The sequence below is a fragment of the Herpailurus yagouaroundi genome, unplaced genomic scaffold (assembly GCF_014898765.1).
Source record: "Herpailurus yagouaroundi ecotype Mexico unplaced genomic scaffold, PumYag 161, whole genome shotgun sequence".
In the NCBI taxonomy this organism is placed as follows: Eukaryota; Metazoa; Chordata; class Mammalia; order Carnivora; family Felidae; genus Herpailurus; species Herpailurus yagouaroundi.
The window spans coordinates 15,163,108-15,181,215 of record NW_024412402.1 but is presented as its reverse complement, the minus strand read 5'-3'; the positions used below and the strand labels follow the sequence as shown (position 1 = coordinate 15,181,215).

The 18,108-nt window shown below is 47.7% G+C and overlaps 1 protein-coding gene across 2 annotated transcripts in view; it reads left to right on the top strand.

Moving 5' to 3' along the window:
• The first annotated feature begins 1,975 nt into the window (after positions 1 to 1,975).
• The window catches only part of SCN3B (sodium voltage-gated channel beta subunit 3), a 31,560-nt gene continuing 15,427 nt past the window's right edge, over positions 1,976 to 18,108 (top strand). Inside the window, exons 1-5 of one of the 2 annotated variants that reach the window (XM_040483369.1) lie at positions 1,976 to 2,356; positions 2,797 to 2,878; positions 9,727 to 9,890; positions 12,700 to 12,925; positions 17,001 to 17,139. In XM_040483369.1, coding sequence (XP_040339303.1) covers positions 2,824 to 2,878; positions 9,727 to 9,890; positions 12,700 to 12,925; positions 17,001 to 17,139 — 584 coding nt within the window. In that variant the 5' untranslated portion in view covers positions 1,976 to 2,356; positions 2,797 to 2,823. The other variant, XM_040483370.1, reaches the window with a different exon arrangement.

Sequence of the window (18,108 nt, the reverse complement as noted above, 5' to 3'; positions counted from 1 at the left end):
TAAAGAGAGCTCTGGCTACTGTTTGTAGACCTTGAATGGCTAGTTTCATCCATCAACTGTAAGGGAAAGAGGACCATCAGATTGGAAAAGATTAAAAAACAAAACAGCAAAATGGATTGAAGCCAAAATGGCAGAAAGGAGGAAGGCATAGCTTAAACAATTAAAATGAGTTAGAAACTCTTGGAGAAAGGCAGAATGTACTTCAGGGAACTTAAGGTACTTATGAAAGTGACTGAGAGCCACTGCCAAAAATCAAAGGAAATGTCAGAAAACTGAGAAGACCACATGCTCCTATTTTCAATAGAGGAAAGACAAGGGAAACGTCATATGCCTACTAGAGGCAAATACATCGTTCCTAAAATCTCATGTAAAATCCTCAGAGTGACTAAAATGGTATTGGTAAGCATTTAGAAAAGAACATTGTGATTATTTCCTAATAGTACAAATGGATGTGACAAAAATGTAAAATTAAGCCAATTCCCACTGTGGTAGTGGTGGTGTTGGGGCGGGCCCCGGTGGTGGTTGACAGATTTATCAGACCGAAAGTATCTCAGTTGTTCTATGTATTTGGGTGGGGCTTTCAGAAAAATTATAGAATCTCAAAGGCTGTTGGAACTTTATCAATAATCTATTCCAAACTTCAAATCCAGAAGATATTTTTTTCCCCTACAACATCCCAGTAATTCTTTGGATAACAACTGCTTGAACATAACAAAAGGTAATTCATTCCACTTTGGAATGGTTTGAAACATATTGCCGAAAATCTATTTCCATGGAGAGATGAATAGGTCAAGCCTATTCATCAGGAACGTTCTTGGGGGGTTCATGAATTGGAAAGATTGAGTTAAGTCAACTTTAACTTCTCTTCCAAGTATAATGCACTGCGCTTCAAGGGTTGGCCTTCAAAAACAACATACAGTTTATGGCCTGGTGGCTCCCTGCCCAGGAAGAAGATCCTATCTCGGAGACCTTCTGTTGTTCTGTCATATGTTAGGGAAGAGAATTTCCTGCCTATGGTTCGTTTACAGTCAGCTGTCACTCTGCGGTTCTTTTTTGGAATATCAGTGTCAAGTTTCCCCTTTTGGGAAAGGGAATAGGAGGGGATAGGAAGGGGGAGGGGCAGATTTTTGTGTTCATCTTTCATTTCAGCTCCAGGCATTCCTAATCTGTTACGTCAATTTAAGTTTATAACAAATCTGAGCTTGAATTTAAAGTTTCGGGTTTCCCTTTCAGAGATGGGGCGGGGGCACTGACACAGCTGAGAAGCCTAGGGAGTGGCTAATAGAAGAGGCCAAACCACAATCTGCTTTTAAACTAAACTAAATAAATCATAATCATAATGGTAATAAAGAAAATAAAGAAAGAACAGGGAAAAAAGCGATGAGAGCAAGAGGGAGCTGCCCCCACCCCCACTGCTACTCTTGCGCTGACATTTGGATCGCCTCACTGGATGAGGAGGTGACCATGGGAACAGGTGCGCCTCACTCCTACCTCATGTCTCCTAAGCAGGGATTATCTTGCTGGGTTTGGTGTGCCCGGAACTAATTAATCAAAGACAGACAAAGAAGAGTCTAGAAGAAGAGAAGGGGATGGGGTCGGGGAAGAGAAGCCGCGAGCTTCTCGTGTACAGTGTGCATGGCAGATGACATCATTGCCTGAAAGAGATTTGGCCCTCCCCTTCCCGGAGCTGGAGGCTAGCTTGCCTGTGCCGTAGCAGGAGTGCGGTTGCCTGGAGGGTGTGAATTGGTGGCAGGACGAGTGCCCGCGCTGGGAGAGGTGTGGAGATGTGAAAGGGAGACCTGGAGACAGCCAGCGAGAGCAGCAACCGCGGGGTCTGGAGGTGTTTGCGCAGCTCCAAGCTCCGCCCCGCGCTGGGCAGCCTCGCTCGGCCACGGGAGGGACACGCCTGTTTGGGGGTGGGGAGTGTGTGCACGAGGGGTGGGTCCGTGGTGGCGGTGGGGGTGGACAGCCGCCTGCGCATGTCAAGGCTGACTGAACACACACGGTCAAGAAGGACCTGGAGAAGGGCAGTTGGTCACCCGCCACCCAGAATCGGGGCCCCGGCACTATCTGGGGGAGAGCTCCTGGGAAGCGGCCCACCCTCCCTGCCCCTCCCCAGAGATCTGCGGCCGACAGGAGCTCCCGCCTCTTGCCCCGCCCCTCCGGACCTTCCCGCGGAGCAGAGGGCGGGCGTGGACGGGACCGAGGTGGAACGAATTTTGAAGCTCAGACGGGAGGCCCCGGTGGCTTTGGGTGTGGGGGGCACGCCCAGCTGGAGAAGCCGGTGCAGGCTGATGAAGCCGAAGCTCCCGGGTCTTGGTGGATCCTGGTCGGAGCGTAGCTGTTCCCAGGGGAGGTGAGAGGTGGATCAACATGGACCCCTTCGACAGCCCAGCTGCCTAGAGCCGGCCGCCTAGAGCCAGCCGTGCTGCTCGCCTCCGAGCTGAGCTGTCACCGAGGCGCAAACCCGAGAAGCAGCTGAGCAACTGGAATTTGTGAAGTTCCGGGGTGGGCGGGGAAGGTACTGTCCGTGGTGCTGAGCCGGATCCCAGCAACGGGCTCCGGGGAGAGCGCGCGAAGCTGCTGATCGGCTCCCTCGAACTGGGGCGGTGCACTAGGGTGGTTTGGAGCTGAAACCCCCGCCCGGCTCGAAAACCCCTGAAAGCCTCCCCAGTCGCCGGCGCTTGGCCCTTATTTCAGTCCGAAAGTCGCCCCCTTGGGGCAGTTCGTCCCAAAGGGTTTCCTCGAAAGTATCTGAGAGGGCGAGTTCTTGACCGAGGGAATCTCTCTGTTTAGCCCCGGAAGCCACCCGCCAGAGAAAAGATGCCTGCCTTCAACAGATTGTTTCCCCTGGCTTCCCTCGTGCTCATCTTCTGGGGTAAGTACCAGCACCCTGGCATGCGAGATGCAGATAACAGTAATAATGCCAACAATAATAACACTAATTGATGTCGTTTGTAACAAAAGGAGCCTTGGTTGGCTTCTCTCTATGCATGTCTGCCAGACATGGAGATCCATAAGGGTTACATGAGAGCTGGGATTTTGAGATTGGAAAAACACCTCACTCCCCTGCTGTTATATTCCAGAACCACCCTAGTGGGTTTTCCACCCCTCCTCCTGTTTCCGATTAATTCCAAAGTATTTTTTCCCTTTTCCTTTTGTTGAAAGGGAATGCAGTCACGTTCATTATGAAAAATCTCGGTTGCATTACCTTTCATTTTTCAATGAAAAATCATTGGGTCTTCAAATTAATTCCCATGTATTTTTTTAAAAAGCTAAATGCATGCATTTTGAGAATGAAAACACGTTGTTGAGCCATTTAATTTTAATAAGGAAAATAGGCTTCAGCCATTTGCAGCTACGTCTTTGATAAATAGGCACCTGGGCATTGCATCTTTATTCTTTTTCATGAACATGTGAAGCTAAGGTGCTTTGGTGTTTGGGGAGCTATGTTTTTTTGCTTTCAAAAACGAATAGGTTCTTGTTTGCTGTGAGGAAATAAGGTGACCTTCTCCCTCCAAATAAGGAAGACCTTCACTTGCAACACTAAGGCTAAACAGAGTGGTGTCAGAGTAGGGTACCTGCATGTGTGTAGAGAGAGTTAAATGAGTCTACGTGATAACATCTGTATATGTGATTGAGAGAATGCTTTACTGTGTCGTTTATGCCTCAGTGTTTGAATGTGTGTTAGTGTATGTCTGAGCATGTTAGTATGGCATCTGAATGGATTGGTGAAGACGTGTGTGTGTGTGTGTATGTGTGTGTGCACACACGTGTGTGTGATTGCTGTATAGTTCTAGGCATCTCTCTCTTGGTGACTCTGATTAGATCCTCAGGTCAAATACAGGTGCTGTTCAGTTGATATACTGCTTCACATGATCATCTACATTTCTACTTTTTACATGCTTTTTACCTTCCTCTATGCTAAAAGTCAATAACCAGGATAATTGTGCCCACTTGCTTTATTGAAACTAGGCGTGTGGGATTTATTCTCCCATGGTTGGCATGAAACTCATTCTCCCTGTGCAGTGGCAAATATGCTGATGGGAATTGCCTCTTTGCCTTAGTATCACTTTATTAAAACCTCCAGGACTTATTGGCTGCCAGCATTATCTGGATTTTACATGTGACCAAAAGCAGAGCCAAGCTTCATGTTGAACAAAATGCCTGATGAGACAGTCTGGGAAGGACAAAGAGGGAGAGTAATGCCAGTCCCAAGGGCAGACTCATCACCATCCATCCCCAGTAGAGTGACTAGACCTGAAGATGAAGCAGACATAATGGGTTGCCAATGATCTCACCTACCTTGACGATTTAAGGCTAGGATTTCCTCAGGGGAGGCTAAGACTAGGGAAATGAGCCTTAGGAGAGGTTAGTCTGGCTGGAAAAGAAAGAGTATTGATAAATCAATGGAAGATAAAGTTGCAGAGAAGGACTGGGGTGAGATTCTACAGAGCTTTTCTTCCCAAACCTTAATTTAAATTTTTAGCATCCCTGACTGAATTCCAGTGGAAGGGGCGAGGGTGCCACATGCTAAGCCCTTTTTAGGACTTATAAAGCCTGGCTTGGAGTCTTAGCTGTGCCATTAGCTTGCTACGTAACAACCTTGGAGTATCTGGTTCCTCACACGGAAAGTTCGGAAGTTGGGGCAGATAACATCTAAGACTGAAAAGTAAGGAAATATTTACAAAATATTGCTCAACTTGGTAGCATCCACCCCTCTCCTCACCTCCACTTTCCACCCCATCCCCAAAATAAAACCTTTGGAAGAAGCATGCACATCACACCCATCATTTGCTCATTCTCAGCTTCTTTGGCTCATGAAGCTTAAAAGCTGCAGAAGGAAAGAAGGATGGTTCAGGAAACCTGGCCATCAAATGTAAGAGAAGGGCCCCATTTCACAAATGCAATTTCATTTTATTTGAATGTAATTCTAGGACTGGAAACCACTTTGACTAGATGCATTCTCCCTTCCCAAGTTGCTTTATCACATGATGCAAATATAAATGGAAAGAATATTTTCCATTGTATTATTTTCTGCATATATTGAAAAAAAGTTCCCTTATTTCCTTTAATAAAGTATATAATAATAATTTTTAAAAAACCTACACTTCCCTGGTGCTTTATGGTTTGCAAAGCACTTTTCAATCTGTTACTTCTTTTTGGTCACCATATCAATCCTTGGGGGTAGCTAGGGAAAGTAGTATTATTTCCAGTTTAGATGTGAGAAAATGAGCTCAGGGAGGGGGAAGGACTTGCCAGAGAGCTCTTGTCTCCTGATTTCAGTCTTCCAGTGCTTGTTCTAGCACTTCTAATGAACACATGTGCTGCTATGCAGGATTGCCAGATGGGCTCTGTCCTCACATCCCTCTTCAGAGCCACCACCCTCACACCCCTCCCGCCATGCCTTTCCTTTGCCCTCCCCGTCCAGGCCCTAGTGTCTTCTCTGCTCTTCCTCTCCGGGTCTACTCCCCCACATGTCTGCTCTGTTGGGGATGCTTTCCTCTCGTCCCCCAGAAGCTCATCATGCACCCCATTCTTTTCAAGGCTCTGCTAAGTGACTGGCTAACCTGATAGACAAATCATTTCAGGTTGTTAATGCCTACAGATAACTTCATTTATTATCCCTTTTGGCAAATATTTACATTCTAATAAAAGCCTTCATTATCTTAGCACAAAGGAACGCATTCTAGAGCAAGCTCAGGAGGGGCAAGCTAGTAATGTCCAAAGAAGAAAAAGATTTGAGGGTATTAGAGGAGTTGGTTCAACACATATTACTCTCCACCTCATGATAGATTGATACTATTCCTTAGTTAAATACAATCATTAGTAATATATCTACCTAGCCTACCTTCTCATAAGTTTCCTCATTATTACTATAGACATTGGAGAAGAGACCAGAAGTCAAATGATTTGGCCAAGATTATTCCAGGAGTTTATCACTTACAGTCAGCAATGTGGATTGAATATCTACCATATGTACGACCTTTTCTTGGATATCTAGAGGATTTCACAGAGAGGCAGTGGTGTACTAGAGACTCACGGGGTGGAGAAACAGATTTCACCTCTTGATGGAAGAAACAGCACGTCATATTGCAAAGGGCAAGCAAAGAGACATGAGAGAATTTTGTGACCATTTTGCAATGTACTATCCAGGACTTCATGAGCAGAATTCTTATGCCTTGAAACTGGACTTTGGCCATGAGAAGGGAATCAGTAGTGCTCGTTCTCTGATGGTACACTGGATTGCTGTCATCTCAGGAGCAACTCAGGAAAAAGAGAGATTGCTGTGCAAGCCACAGCCATCCTCCTGATTGCATAGATTTTGCCCTCCCTCCTTTAACTATAAATGAACTAACTGTGCTCCTATTTAAGACCAATTCATCTACTTGCTCACTAAAGCACATCACCTGGCACGTATTCGAGGATGTTGGTCCAACAAATTGTTCTTTTTCAAAGCCCAGCAGCTCTGCTACCACCTTCATCCAAGCCAAACCACTGAGCCATCTCTCAATGTGATCAGTGTACCAGCCTCTTAACTATCCTGTTTGCTTCCACATTGTCCTTCGTCACCTCTTCTGTTTATTCTCAACATAGCCAGGTCATGTCAGTTTGTACCAATCGTGTTATTCTTCCACTCAGAACACTCCAATGGTCCCCATGTCACTCCACGCAGAAGTCCAAGTTCTAAACAAGACCAGCCATGATCTGGCCCTGGCTTAGGTCTCCTTTCTCACTTTGTTCCCTGGGCTTCATCGTGCTCTGCTTTCGACAGAAACTCCCACCCTAGGACCCTTGAAATGCTATTTCCTCTGTTTGCATGTTTCCATGGAGATATTCATATATCTCCTTTCTTGCCCTCATTTTTTTCCTTCGGTGCCTGCTCGATGTCACCGTCCCAGTGAGGCTGTCTCCGATGTTCCCATGCGCCTCTACTCTGTTTTACTTTTTCTCATTAGTACTTACTACAATGTCATGTTTCTTCTTTTTATTACCCTCCTCTGGAATGCAGGCTCCATGAGAGCAGGAATGGTCTCTGTTTTGTCCCCTGTTGCATTGTCAGTGCCTAGAACAGTGCCTGGCATACAATAAGCACACGATATATTTGTTGAATAAGTGGGCAGATAAATGAAGGAGAAAATACATTAACAGGTGATATATGTCCAAAGCACATTCATATAGATCACTCCATAGAATTCCCATGATGACGCTATTAGATGTTATTTTCAGCATTCTGTTGATGAATAAACTGAGTCTCAGAGGTTAAAGAGTAGATACACACAGGCCTTCAGTTGCCAAATTCATTTTCTTCCTGCCTCTGTATTTGTAACTGTGCATTCCTTGGTACATCTTCCTATGCTACTTTTGAAGTCATCATGACTGAACTAACTTATCTTTACCATGTCTCATTAAATATGAATGTGCCTCAAAGCTGCCTGCCACACAGATTTCTCAGTGCCCATTCTCTGCACCTGTGTTCGTTCCCAAACTTTTGCACAGACCACACCTTCTTTTCTTTTTTTTTTCAACCAGGCTTACAATCGAGACTTCAAACACATCACATATTGAAAGTGTTTCTGATCAGTTCTCTCTAGATACAGATCCTCTCTCCATGAAGGTGATGGTCCATATACAGAAGCGGGAGACTCTTTTGCAGACTGCCTGATAAGACCAGCCCCAGCTAGCTTGAGAGTTTTAAAACCAATTAGTTTTATTTCCCCTTGATGTTTTAAACTCATCATAGTGCCACTTGTGTGTTTGTTTAAAAAATTTTTAATGTTTATTTATTTTTGAGAGAGAATGTATGAGCAGGAGAGGAGCAGAGAAAGAGGGAGACGCAGACTCAGAAGCAGGCTCCGGGCTCTGAGTTGTCAGCTGTCAGCTGTCAGCTGGCTCTGAGCCAGACATGGGGCTCGAACTCACGGACGGTGAAATCATGACCTGAGCTGAAGTCAGACTGAGCTACCCAGGCACCCCAGCATGCTAGTTTTTAAATATCAATGTGTATTGTTTCATTTTTTTTTTAGGAGTTTTGTTTTTATTATTAATTCATGGGAAGGTAGCATTAGAAGGGGACTTAGAAGTCCTGATATAAGATCATCCCATTTTTGAATCTTCCATACAATAAACTCTTACCAAATAGTTTTTTGTATTTGTAATCAGCTTCAGCACCAGATAATTCTTTTTTTTTTTTTTTTAATGAGCCAAATTTACTTTCTTGTAACTTTTGGAATTAGAATTGAATTTCTCTTCCACAGGCCTTCAAATACTTGAAGGCAGATAAGTTCTGTGTCCAAGCCAGACACCCCCCCAATTCTCCCATCTGTTTCTCCCCAGACGATGTCGCCAGACCGTTCTCCATCTTGCTCCTTGCTGGGCATGCACTCACTGAACAGCTTCCTGTTGTCAACTGTGACAGCTGAACTGATCGGAACGGTCCAGATTTGTTCTGCACGGTGCACAGGCACTGTCTCTCCCTCGTGCACATCGTGCATCTGTTAATGCAGCCCACATTTGCACTCGCTTTGTTGGCGGCCTCATCCCACTTTTGACTCACCCTGAACGTGCAGTCTGATGTACTCACCCTATTTTTATGGGCCACAAGTTTCTAGAGGGCAGAGACCATAAGTCCAGACCTCCATGTGGCAGGCAAGCTATCGCCCCAATCTGACCTCTCTCCAGATTTTTTTTTTCAACGTTTATTTATTTTGGGGACAGAGAGAGACAGAGCATGAACGGGGGAGGGGCAGAGAGAGAGGGAGACACAGAACCGGAAACAGGCTCCAGGCTCCAAGCCATCAGCCCAGAGCCCGACGCGGGGCTCGAACCCACGGACCGCGAGATCGTGACCTGGCCGAAGTCAGACGCTTAACCGACTGCGCCACCCAGGAGCCGGTGGCGCCCCTCTCCAGATTTTTAACTTTGTCTCTCTCTACTCCTCTGCAAAAAGCATTGCTCTAGCCCAGTGGCCAGCTCACCGTCTTCCTCATCTGCTGTTCCAGCCTCCACCAGGCGTCGGAAATACCTACTTTTTAAAATAAAATTCAGATGCAATGATTATCTCTCCATGGCTTGCAAACATCTGACCCCTCATGTTGTGAAGGCCACACAAAGGTCTTCACAACGTGGTCCCCGCTCCCTTTCTAGACCCCTGCCTCATCTTCCTTCTCTTCCTCTCTCCCCAGCCCAACCAGGAATAACTGGCCCTCCTCTGGGAACAGAACACGTCACCAGCATGGCACTCGCCATGATCCTGTTTAATGATACTTAGAAGTATGCATTCCCTGCTAGATTATAAATGCCTTCAGGGTGAGGTTGGTGTTTTATTCATCTTTGTGTCAGCCTCGCATCAGGCCTGGCACAGAATAGATTTCAGTGAATGGTGGTTGAATGAAGGGTGCATGGATGGGTGGGTATGTGTGCCCCCGGTTTCCCACCGAGACTCTTAAGTCTTTGAGGGCAGGGCTCAGGGCTGCACCCCGGGAGGCTTTCAGTCAACTCAGAGTCATCCGTGGCTCCTGCAGCCCACGCCCTGCCTGTTCTGAGCGCGCATCCTGGGGGAGCCCAGGTGAAGACGTACACACAGGTACATGCGATCTTCAGGTTTGTCTCATGATTCTTCCTTCTCTGTCTCTTCTCCCTCCCTTTTGTTCTCCAATGCCGCTCTCCTGGTGCCCTCCTCCCCAACACCTCCTGTCCCTTCCCTGTCACTGGGCCTCTCTCCAGTCAGTGTCTGCTTCCCTGTGTGTGTGGAAGTGCCCTCGGAGACGGAGGCCGTTCAGGGCAACCCCATGAAGCTGCGCTGCATCTCCTGCATGAAGAGAGAGGAGGTGGAGGCCACCACGGTGGTGGAGTGGTTCTACAGGCCCGAGGGCGGTAAAGATTTCCTTGTATGTCTGGCTGCTGACTCCGGCCTTTCTTTTGCTTGCCTCTGCTGTTATGTGCCTGGCTCCCGAGAGTCTGGGGAACGAGGCTCTGACAAACCCTGGCTCTTTCTTTTCAAAGCGTTGACAGCTCCCCAGCAGATAACTGACGGCCTTAGTGTAGCCCAGCCTCTGTGATGGGAAGGGCACTTGGCCAGCCGCAGGCATTCCTGGTTACCAGCGGGGGAAGGGGGAGAAGAGAGAAATAGCATGTAGAGCCTACCGTGTGCTAGCCACCCCACAAGGCACTTTGCAGGTGCTTTCACGGGCTCTTGTGCACCATCATGTTGGATGGATTAAATTAGTAGAAAGATGGAAATAACACTCAGCCTCATTCTATGGGAGAGCATAGGTTAGCTCATTTAAATCTCGCAATCCCAGTGAAAAAAGAATGGCAGGGATGACCCAGGCTGATGTTCAACTGGTATACCCAGTACAGCCGCATCTGTGAGTGAACTATTCGAATAGGACTATAATGGGCATTCGCTGTGCTAAGCTTCCCAAGCGGCCTCACCATCATCGGTCCCACTGGGAACCTCCAGACCTCCCCCACGCAACTAAGGGATCATCCTGACGGAATGGGGAGCCTCTGAGACTCCGCTCTGTGCTGTGGCTGGTGTCAGCTCGGCCTGGTTCGTGCCATGGCCAGTACCGTTACATGCTTTGAATATCACCTTGGGGATGACCCTTATTCACACTTTCACGGACTCTGGAACCCACGCTGCCTGGGTTTGATTCTCCACTCTACAGCTTGTTAGTTCTGTGCCGTAAGACAACTGGCTTCACCTCTCTGTGCCTCCGTTTCCTCATCTCTAAAATGGGGATGCAAACCATAGCTACCTCATAGAATTGTTACCTTCAAGGTTGTTAGCTTTCATTTTTAAGGCATTTAGAATAGCCCTGGAATATAGGAAGCATGATACAAGTGTTTGCTAGAGAAAAGGTATATGTACATGAGTGAGGTACACGGAGGCCCAAAGAAGTTAATAAGAGACCTTAGATTCGAACCAGGTTGTCTGACAGCAGATACAAAGCCCTTTTTACTGAGCTATCTCACCTTCTTGAAGGCGAGTTTCTTCTGTACAAAGACTTAATGGAGGGGCGCCTGGGTGGCACAGTCGGTTAAGCGTCCGACTTCAGCCAGGTCACGATCTCGTGGTCCGTGAGTTCGAGCCCCGCATCGGGCTCTGGGCTGATGGCTCGGAGCCTGGAGCCTGTTTCCGATTCTGTGTCTCCCTCTCTCTCTGCCCCTCCCCCGTTCATGCTCTGTCTCTCTCTGTCCCAAAAATAATAAAAAAACATTGAAAAAAAATTTTTTTAAAGACTTAATGGAGATGATAGCAGGGTGAAATTGAGTGCTCCAATCAAGTGTTTGTTCCAGAACTGGGACCAGTACATTTCCCTGAAATCTCGGGCTTCCCTCAGAGTTGACTGTGACTGAGGCCGGTCCCCAGGGGACAGGAATCTGGATGTCTAGGCCTGATGCAAAGGCCCCCATTGGCCTCAGGCCTGGTTGTGTGCCAGCCACCTACTCTGCTTCCGTGTCTGCCCAGAATGAGTAGCTGACTCAGAAGGAGGAAAAGAAACTTTAAAAATTGTAGTGGACAGACAAAGCGATGCTGTCTGCTAGAAATTCCTGTGAAAATGGAAATGTTCCATATTTGTGCTGTCCAATACAGTAGCCACTAGCCACGTGCGGCCACTGAACCCTTGAAATGTGGCTAGTGCAAATGAGGAAGTGAATTTTACATTTTCACTTCTAGTCATTTAATTTTTTTTTAATTTTGTTAATGTTTGTTTATTTTTGAGAGAGAGAGACACACAGACAGACAGAGTGCAAGTGGGGGAGGGGCAGAGAGAGAGGGAGACACAGAATCCAAAGCAGGCTCCAGGCTCTGAGCGGTCAGCCCAGAGCCCGACGCGGGGCTCAAACTCACACACCGTGAGATGGTGACCCGAGCTGAGGTCAGATGCCCAACCGACTGAGCCACCCAAGCACCCCATCTAGTCATTTAGTTGTCAGTGTAAGTAGTCTCCATACGGCAAGCGGAGACTAGAATGGGCAGCACAGCTGTAGAGAATAAAAAGGTGTGTCAGAAGGTGGAAGTGCTTGAGAAAAGAAATTTCGAGACCACATTTCAGTTATAATTCAGCCCAAAGCGAAAAACCTGAAGTGTGCATATCTTTTGGCTACTCTCTGCTCAACCATGACACTTTGGCATCCAGGGTCCCCTTCCTGTGGCCCGGCCCAGACTGACCACATCCCCTCAGTGGCAACCAGATCAGAGAGTCCAGTCTTGAGGCCAAGGCTTTACGATGTCTTCGTGACTCGTGAAGCTGCCACTCTTGGTCTCTATGCTCTGTTCTCCCACTGGCTGCCCTCGTGACACAGCTTACTCTCTTGCTCTGTCTCCTTCCAATTCTTTCTTTCAGTTTCCCCCTCCTGGTCTATCTGCTTTACTCACCTTCTTTTGTTCTCTTTCTCTGTACCTTTTTTCCTGCCAGGCTTCTTCCTGTCTACTCCTGTCTGCGTCTTCCTTTGCTGTGTCCATACGCCCTGATACCTGTTTACCTTCTCTCATCTTTCCCTGCCTCTCTCTCCCTCTCTTCCCTGCCCTCCCCTGACACTCCCAAACTCGGGATCTCCTTGTAACGTTGTGCGCTCCCTCCCCTGTCCATGCACGACTCTGCTCCTTTTCTCTGCCCTGTCCCCATCCCGGCCCTCCTACCCTGTTTTCTCTCCTGGCCCTACTCTCTTCTGCTTCTCTACCTGCAGATCTATGAGTATCGAAACGGCCAGCAGGAGGTGGAGAGCCCCTTCCAGGGGCGCCTGCAGTGGAATGGGAGCAAGGACTTGCAGGATGTGTCCATCACCGTGCTGAACGTCACCCTGAATGACTCTGGCCTCTACACCTGCAACGTGTCCCGGGAGTTCGCCTTTGAGGCACATCGCCCCTTTGTGAAGACTACACGGCTGATCCCCCTCCGAGTCACCGAAGAGGGTGAGGCTGGGACGCAGGGTCGCGGGGGTGCCCTCCTCTTAGGGGAGGGAGGGCAGTGGGTTTCCACACAAATGAGACCTCTGCAGAGTGCAAAGCCCATATATCTGGAGAGGTGGCATTTAAAAATGTCACCATTGATTTAACTTCCTTGAGTGGCCAGCTTCCTGCAAACTGCCTGACAGCTTGCCTGTCTGTGCCTTTCCTCAAAGCAGAAAGGCTCAGAGATGACAGGAGAAATACCTGTTCCCTGATCCCCTGACTTCTCATCCTTAGAGAAAGAAGTCAGCCTCCATGAAGCCTAAAACTGTCAACTCAGCTACACCTTCTTCTCTGATCTGTGTTGAATCCCTGACTCAATGGGCACAGGGAAATCTCATGAGCTTATCTAGAAGTCTTCTAACCCTCCTGTGTGGAAGCCATACATACCTCTGAACCAGTGGTGCTCAAATTTCAGCAAGCCTCAAAATCCTCTGCAGGACTTAAAATGCAGACTTCCTGCTTCTGTGGATAGAGTCTGAGAGTTTACATGTCTCACAAATTGCCTGGAGATGCCCATGCTGCCTGGGACCGCACTTTGAGAACCACTGCTCTAAACCAAGTCTTCTGTCTTCCCCAAAATGACCACACAAGCAATCCCTTTCCCATCCCCTGGCATCTATCAGTGCAAAACCTCATTCTCAACTGGAAGAAAAAAACTTCCTAGTCTTTAGCTTAAAATCTTCAGATTTCCCACAGCCAATTTCTTATGAGGGTGGGAGGTGGGGGATCCTTCCAGAAACAATTCAAATGTTTCTGTTTTAATCCAGTCCAGAATCTTGACGGTAAAGTTAGAATGCGCTCACACACTGCTCTGTTCTGGTTTCAAGGGACTCAGAAAACTGTGGTTTCCAGCTGCTTGCAAACACTCCCTCATGTGTCAAAAGACCGATATATGCATCTCCTTTTGTGTCTTCTCATCCAGGCTACGTGATGGCTCCTGTTTCTTAGCCTGTTCCCAGGCAATCTATTTCCAGCATACTCTTAGCATTATCACTGCCCCAAGAGGCAGGATGGTGAGCAGGTAAAAGGTGTGGGACATGAAATAAGAAATCAAATTCATGATAGCATTCTTCCTAGGATTCCCAAGAATCCCGACTTCCAGGCCACAAATTTCCTCATTTTTTCCTCCTGTTACTGTGATAGAATTCATGAAGCAAACTTGAGAGTGCACTGCAGGGCAAGAGATGTCATGATTTTGTCCTGATGTGGACAACATGACTAAAACGAAAGGTAGGTCAGTTTTTTTGAAGGTGCAGAAGCACTCTCAGACCACTGGCATTTAGACCTGATAAGCCATTCTCCCTCTCTGAACCCATCACCTCTTGTGTACAGCGCGTGCGTTGGGCTAGAAGCTCTCTAAGGTATTTTTCTGTTTCCAAGTTCCATTATCCCTTCTGTTTACACACCTCTCCTCCCCGGGGAAAAGAGGCTGGCTCCCTCTACTGGTCACTGCCGGAACTGTTGGCTGGTGACGCCGATACTAGGAAGGCGCCGCCGGTCTCTCTCAGGCTCTTGCCTCCAGAGTCCCTGGCGCAGCCCGTGGAAAGTGTGGCAAAGCTGAACCTGTCCGCCTCCGGGGCACCAGAGCCAGGCTTGGGTAAGAATAGAAGGAAGACGAGTTTGTTATCAGAACCACAAAGCCTCTTGGGATGTTAGGGCTGGAAGGAAGCTTGGCTCTCATTTCCTGCAGAGGTTCTGAACAAAGAGCAGGCAGGCCTCAGAATTGCCCAGGGGCTTCCCTCGCGTGTAGCAGTCTCCCTACCGCTCTTATGAGCATGAGGTCTGTGGCCTGGAGTGAGGTCTCGCGTATGTAAGTAGAAATGACTCCCCAGGTGATTGATTGGAGGGTGCAGCTCTGGTGCCCCTCATTTTGCGGCGGGGAGATCGGTGAGGCGCTTGCCCAGAGATAGGAAGCAAGTTAGCGCCAGACGCGGGCCTACGGACCAGATCTTTTGGCTACTGGGCTAGCTCTATTTCCAGTACATCTTTCCCTTCGACCGCCATCCCTCTTTCTGCTACTTTCTTTCTTTTCTTTCTTTTCATATCTTTTCCTTTCTCCGCCCCCCTTCTTTTCCCTCCCCTTTTTTCCTTCCTTCTTTCCTTCCTCTCTTTCTTTCTCTCTTTTCCTCTGTGACCTGTGGCAGCCTCTGAGAATACCCCCCCCCTCCCCGCAGCCAAGATCTGCTTTCATAAGGCTCAGAGCGACAGGCGCCACCACAGCGCAACGAGCTACATCTCCTCCAGTCCTGTGGTCCCACAGAATCTCCCTAGTTCTTGGCTCAAGCTGAAGGTATCCTGTCCTAAGCTCTGACCTCCTGGCTCTAAGACAGAAATCTGAGATCTAGAAGTGACTAAAAATACTGAGCATGGATAGCTTCCTGTGTTCCTACTTCTGGGCTATTGCATTTAAAAAGAGCGTGCTTTAAGCCAAGTACATCACAAATCAGGTATTACCAAGCCCACAAAAAAGATATTTTATGTGCATGGCGTTCTTCTGTGCCGCACGCTATATTTATGACCTCCAGCTCCAGTCAGGAAACCTGGATGATCGTGGAAGCTTTGGATTGCTTCTCTGAGCTGAAGGTCATGGCTATGGCTATTCTGTGCTTTTAAGGAGTGAGGCCTGATGGATGACTGGGGCCTATGAATAACCAAGGACCATGAATCTAATTTGCTGGAGGAGTTAGCAACAGGAAATGTGGCTACAAACTTCTTTCCCACTAGAAAGGACAATGTGGACCAGGACCTTTGCCTTATATCATCTTTTAATTGTCATTCTGGTTGGCTGTGAAACAAAGATCAATATTTATTTGCATTCATTCACTCAACAAATACTTATTGAGTACTGCAAATATTCCAGGATTAGACAACAGGCTGATAATGTAAAAATAAGTGAAATATGTTCTTAATAAGCACACCGTCAGTGGAGAAGAGAGAGAAACACATCACAGCACAACCTGAGAGGTATTACAATGGGCGGATGAGAAAAGTGCACAGAGAAGTACATGAATAGCTCTGCACGAGAGGCCGAAGAAGGTTCCACAGAGGAAGGGACTTTGGTGGAGTCTGGAAGAATGGTTGGGACACTGAAAAGCAGGAGGGGATGTTGGGACAGAGGTAGCTGAGGGGGTGTGCAATACAATTGAGAAAGAGGAAAGGGGATGAATAAACGTCTACAGATCCCCAAAGAGCCCACCGTGTAAATGAGAAGTGAAGTTTTGCTTGTCCACTGAATGGAAATGAGGAGAAAAGGGCTGGATTGTGAATCTTGCTTGCCACGTTCGTGGTTTGGTCTTTATCCTGAGGGCGGGATGGAACACGGAAAGGTTTAAAGCGTGAAAATAGCAGGGTCAGATTTGTGTTTCAGAAAGCCTGGGTAATATGTGGAATGCTCCAATACTCATTTCTGTTTGGGTTTGGGATGGCCTGGAAGGAAGATGAACCGGGAAGGACCCTGTTTCCAGTCCAGACTTGTAGAGGCTACGCCCAGATCACTGGGTGGGCTGACCGCACTGGCCCCTTACATGTTTCCCATGCTCACTCGCTCTGCCACTCTATGCTCAGTGGTCGAACCAGACCTGTCCCTCACATGTGTGTAGACTTTCACATCTCACCGGATATTCCTGAATACCCTAGGTAAGGGTGTGAACTATCACCCTTACCTTACAAGTTAAGAAAGAGAGTTTCCAATAAGGGAAGTGACTGTCCGCACAAAATTGGGACCCGGTTCTTCCATCTCACCCCATTCCAGGATTCCTTCCGCGGCTCCCTTTTTCCCTCCACTCCTCATTCTTTCTCACCCCCATCCCCGCCCCCACTCCCACTCCTGAAAAAAGTCAGCGAGGAAGCTGACAGACAGGAGAGTCAGAGTCATTGAATCTCTTTGACACCTTCTCAAGTTCCTTAGAGCCAGGGCTAATTTAAGCCGTACTTAAAAAAAAAAAAAAAAAAAAAAAGGTCTCATACATCTCCGACCCAATGACAGTTCTGGGTTTGTCGCACATGCACGTTCTGAGCCTCACTGTCCCCCTTGCAGCTGGAGAGGACTTCACCTCTGTGGTCTCAGAGATCATGATGTACATCCTCCTGGTCTTCCTCACCTTGTGGCTGCTCGTTGAAATGATCTATTGCTACAGGAAGGTCTCAAAGGCCGAAGAGGCAGCTCAAGAAAACGCGTAAGTTCCAAGATGCCAAAGTGATGGTAGCTAGCACCTTCAGAGTGTTCGCCCTCACGGACGAGGTGCTAAGCAATTGACACACTCCTCCACTTGCCTCACAACCACCGTTGAGGTAGGCAGCATTCATATCCCCATTTTATGGATAAGAAAACCGAACCTGGGAGAGTGTGCCCGGGACCATGATAAGAGGCAAAGCAAGGTCTGGATTCATGCCTGCTAACTCTTACCCTGTACTCTTAACCACTGATGGAAAGCCCATAGCTACCATCACAATCCCATGAAATTAGCATTATTATGACCATTTTATGAAGCAGGCTTACAGAGGGTTGTGTGGCTTGCTGAGGCCATGCGGATGATGAAAGGAGAGGCTGGGATTTACCTCTCTGTTCCGAAAGTCCGTGCCCTCTCTGTTGCACTCAGCTGTTTGTTGTACACTGTGGAGCTCATCAGGCCATCTGGGCCCTGCCTTTTATCAGCTAAGGAGCTCCGAGCCACATGTTCTTGCCCCTGGAGCCTGGCAGCAATTGGATACGCGGAGTAGAGGCTCTCATCCTCCAATGTCCAGACTGCACCTTGGCCATTTTCACCAAGGCCCTAGTCACTCGGGAGTGAGCACATCTGAGAAAAAGATGGGGTCTGAGGGCTCAGGGGGCCCCTCTGGCCTGTTATTTGGGGAGAAGAAAAAACAGAACTCTCATAGATTTACAAGGCTGGCAACATGGCTGAGGGGATAACCTAAAAGCTGTAGACTATTATCACCTAAAAATGTTTGATATTTTGCATGATATCTATGATCCCAGGCAAGTAAAAATTACAACTGATACAAGGATAGAAAGTATTGATATACAAGGGAGGTTGTCATTCCTGGCGGAACCTAGGGTGCTTGGGTTTTAGTGCTCTGACAGGAAGTGCCCACACTTGGACAGGAAGTGTCTACAATGGGGCCTGCACAGAAAACAGAGTCAT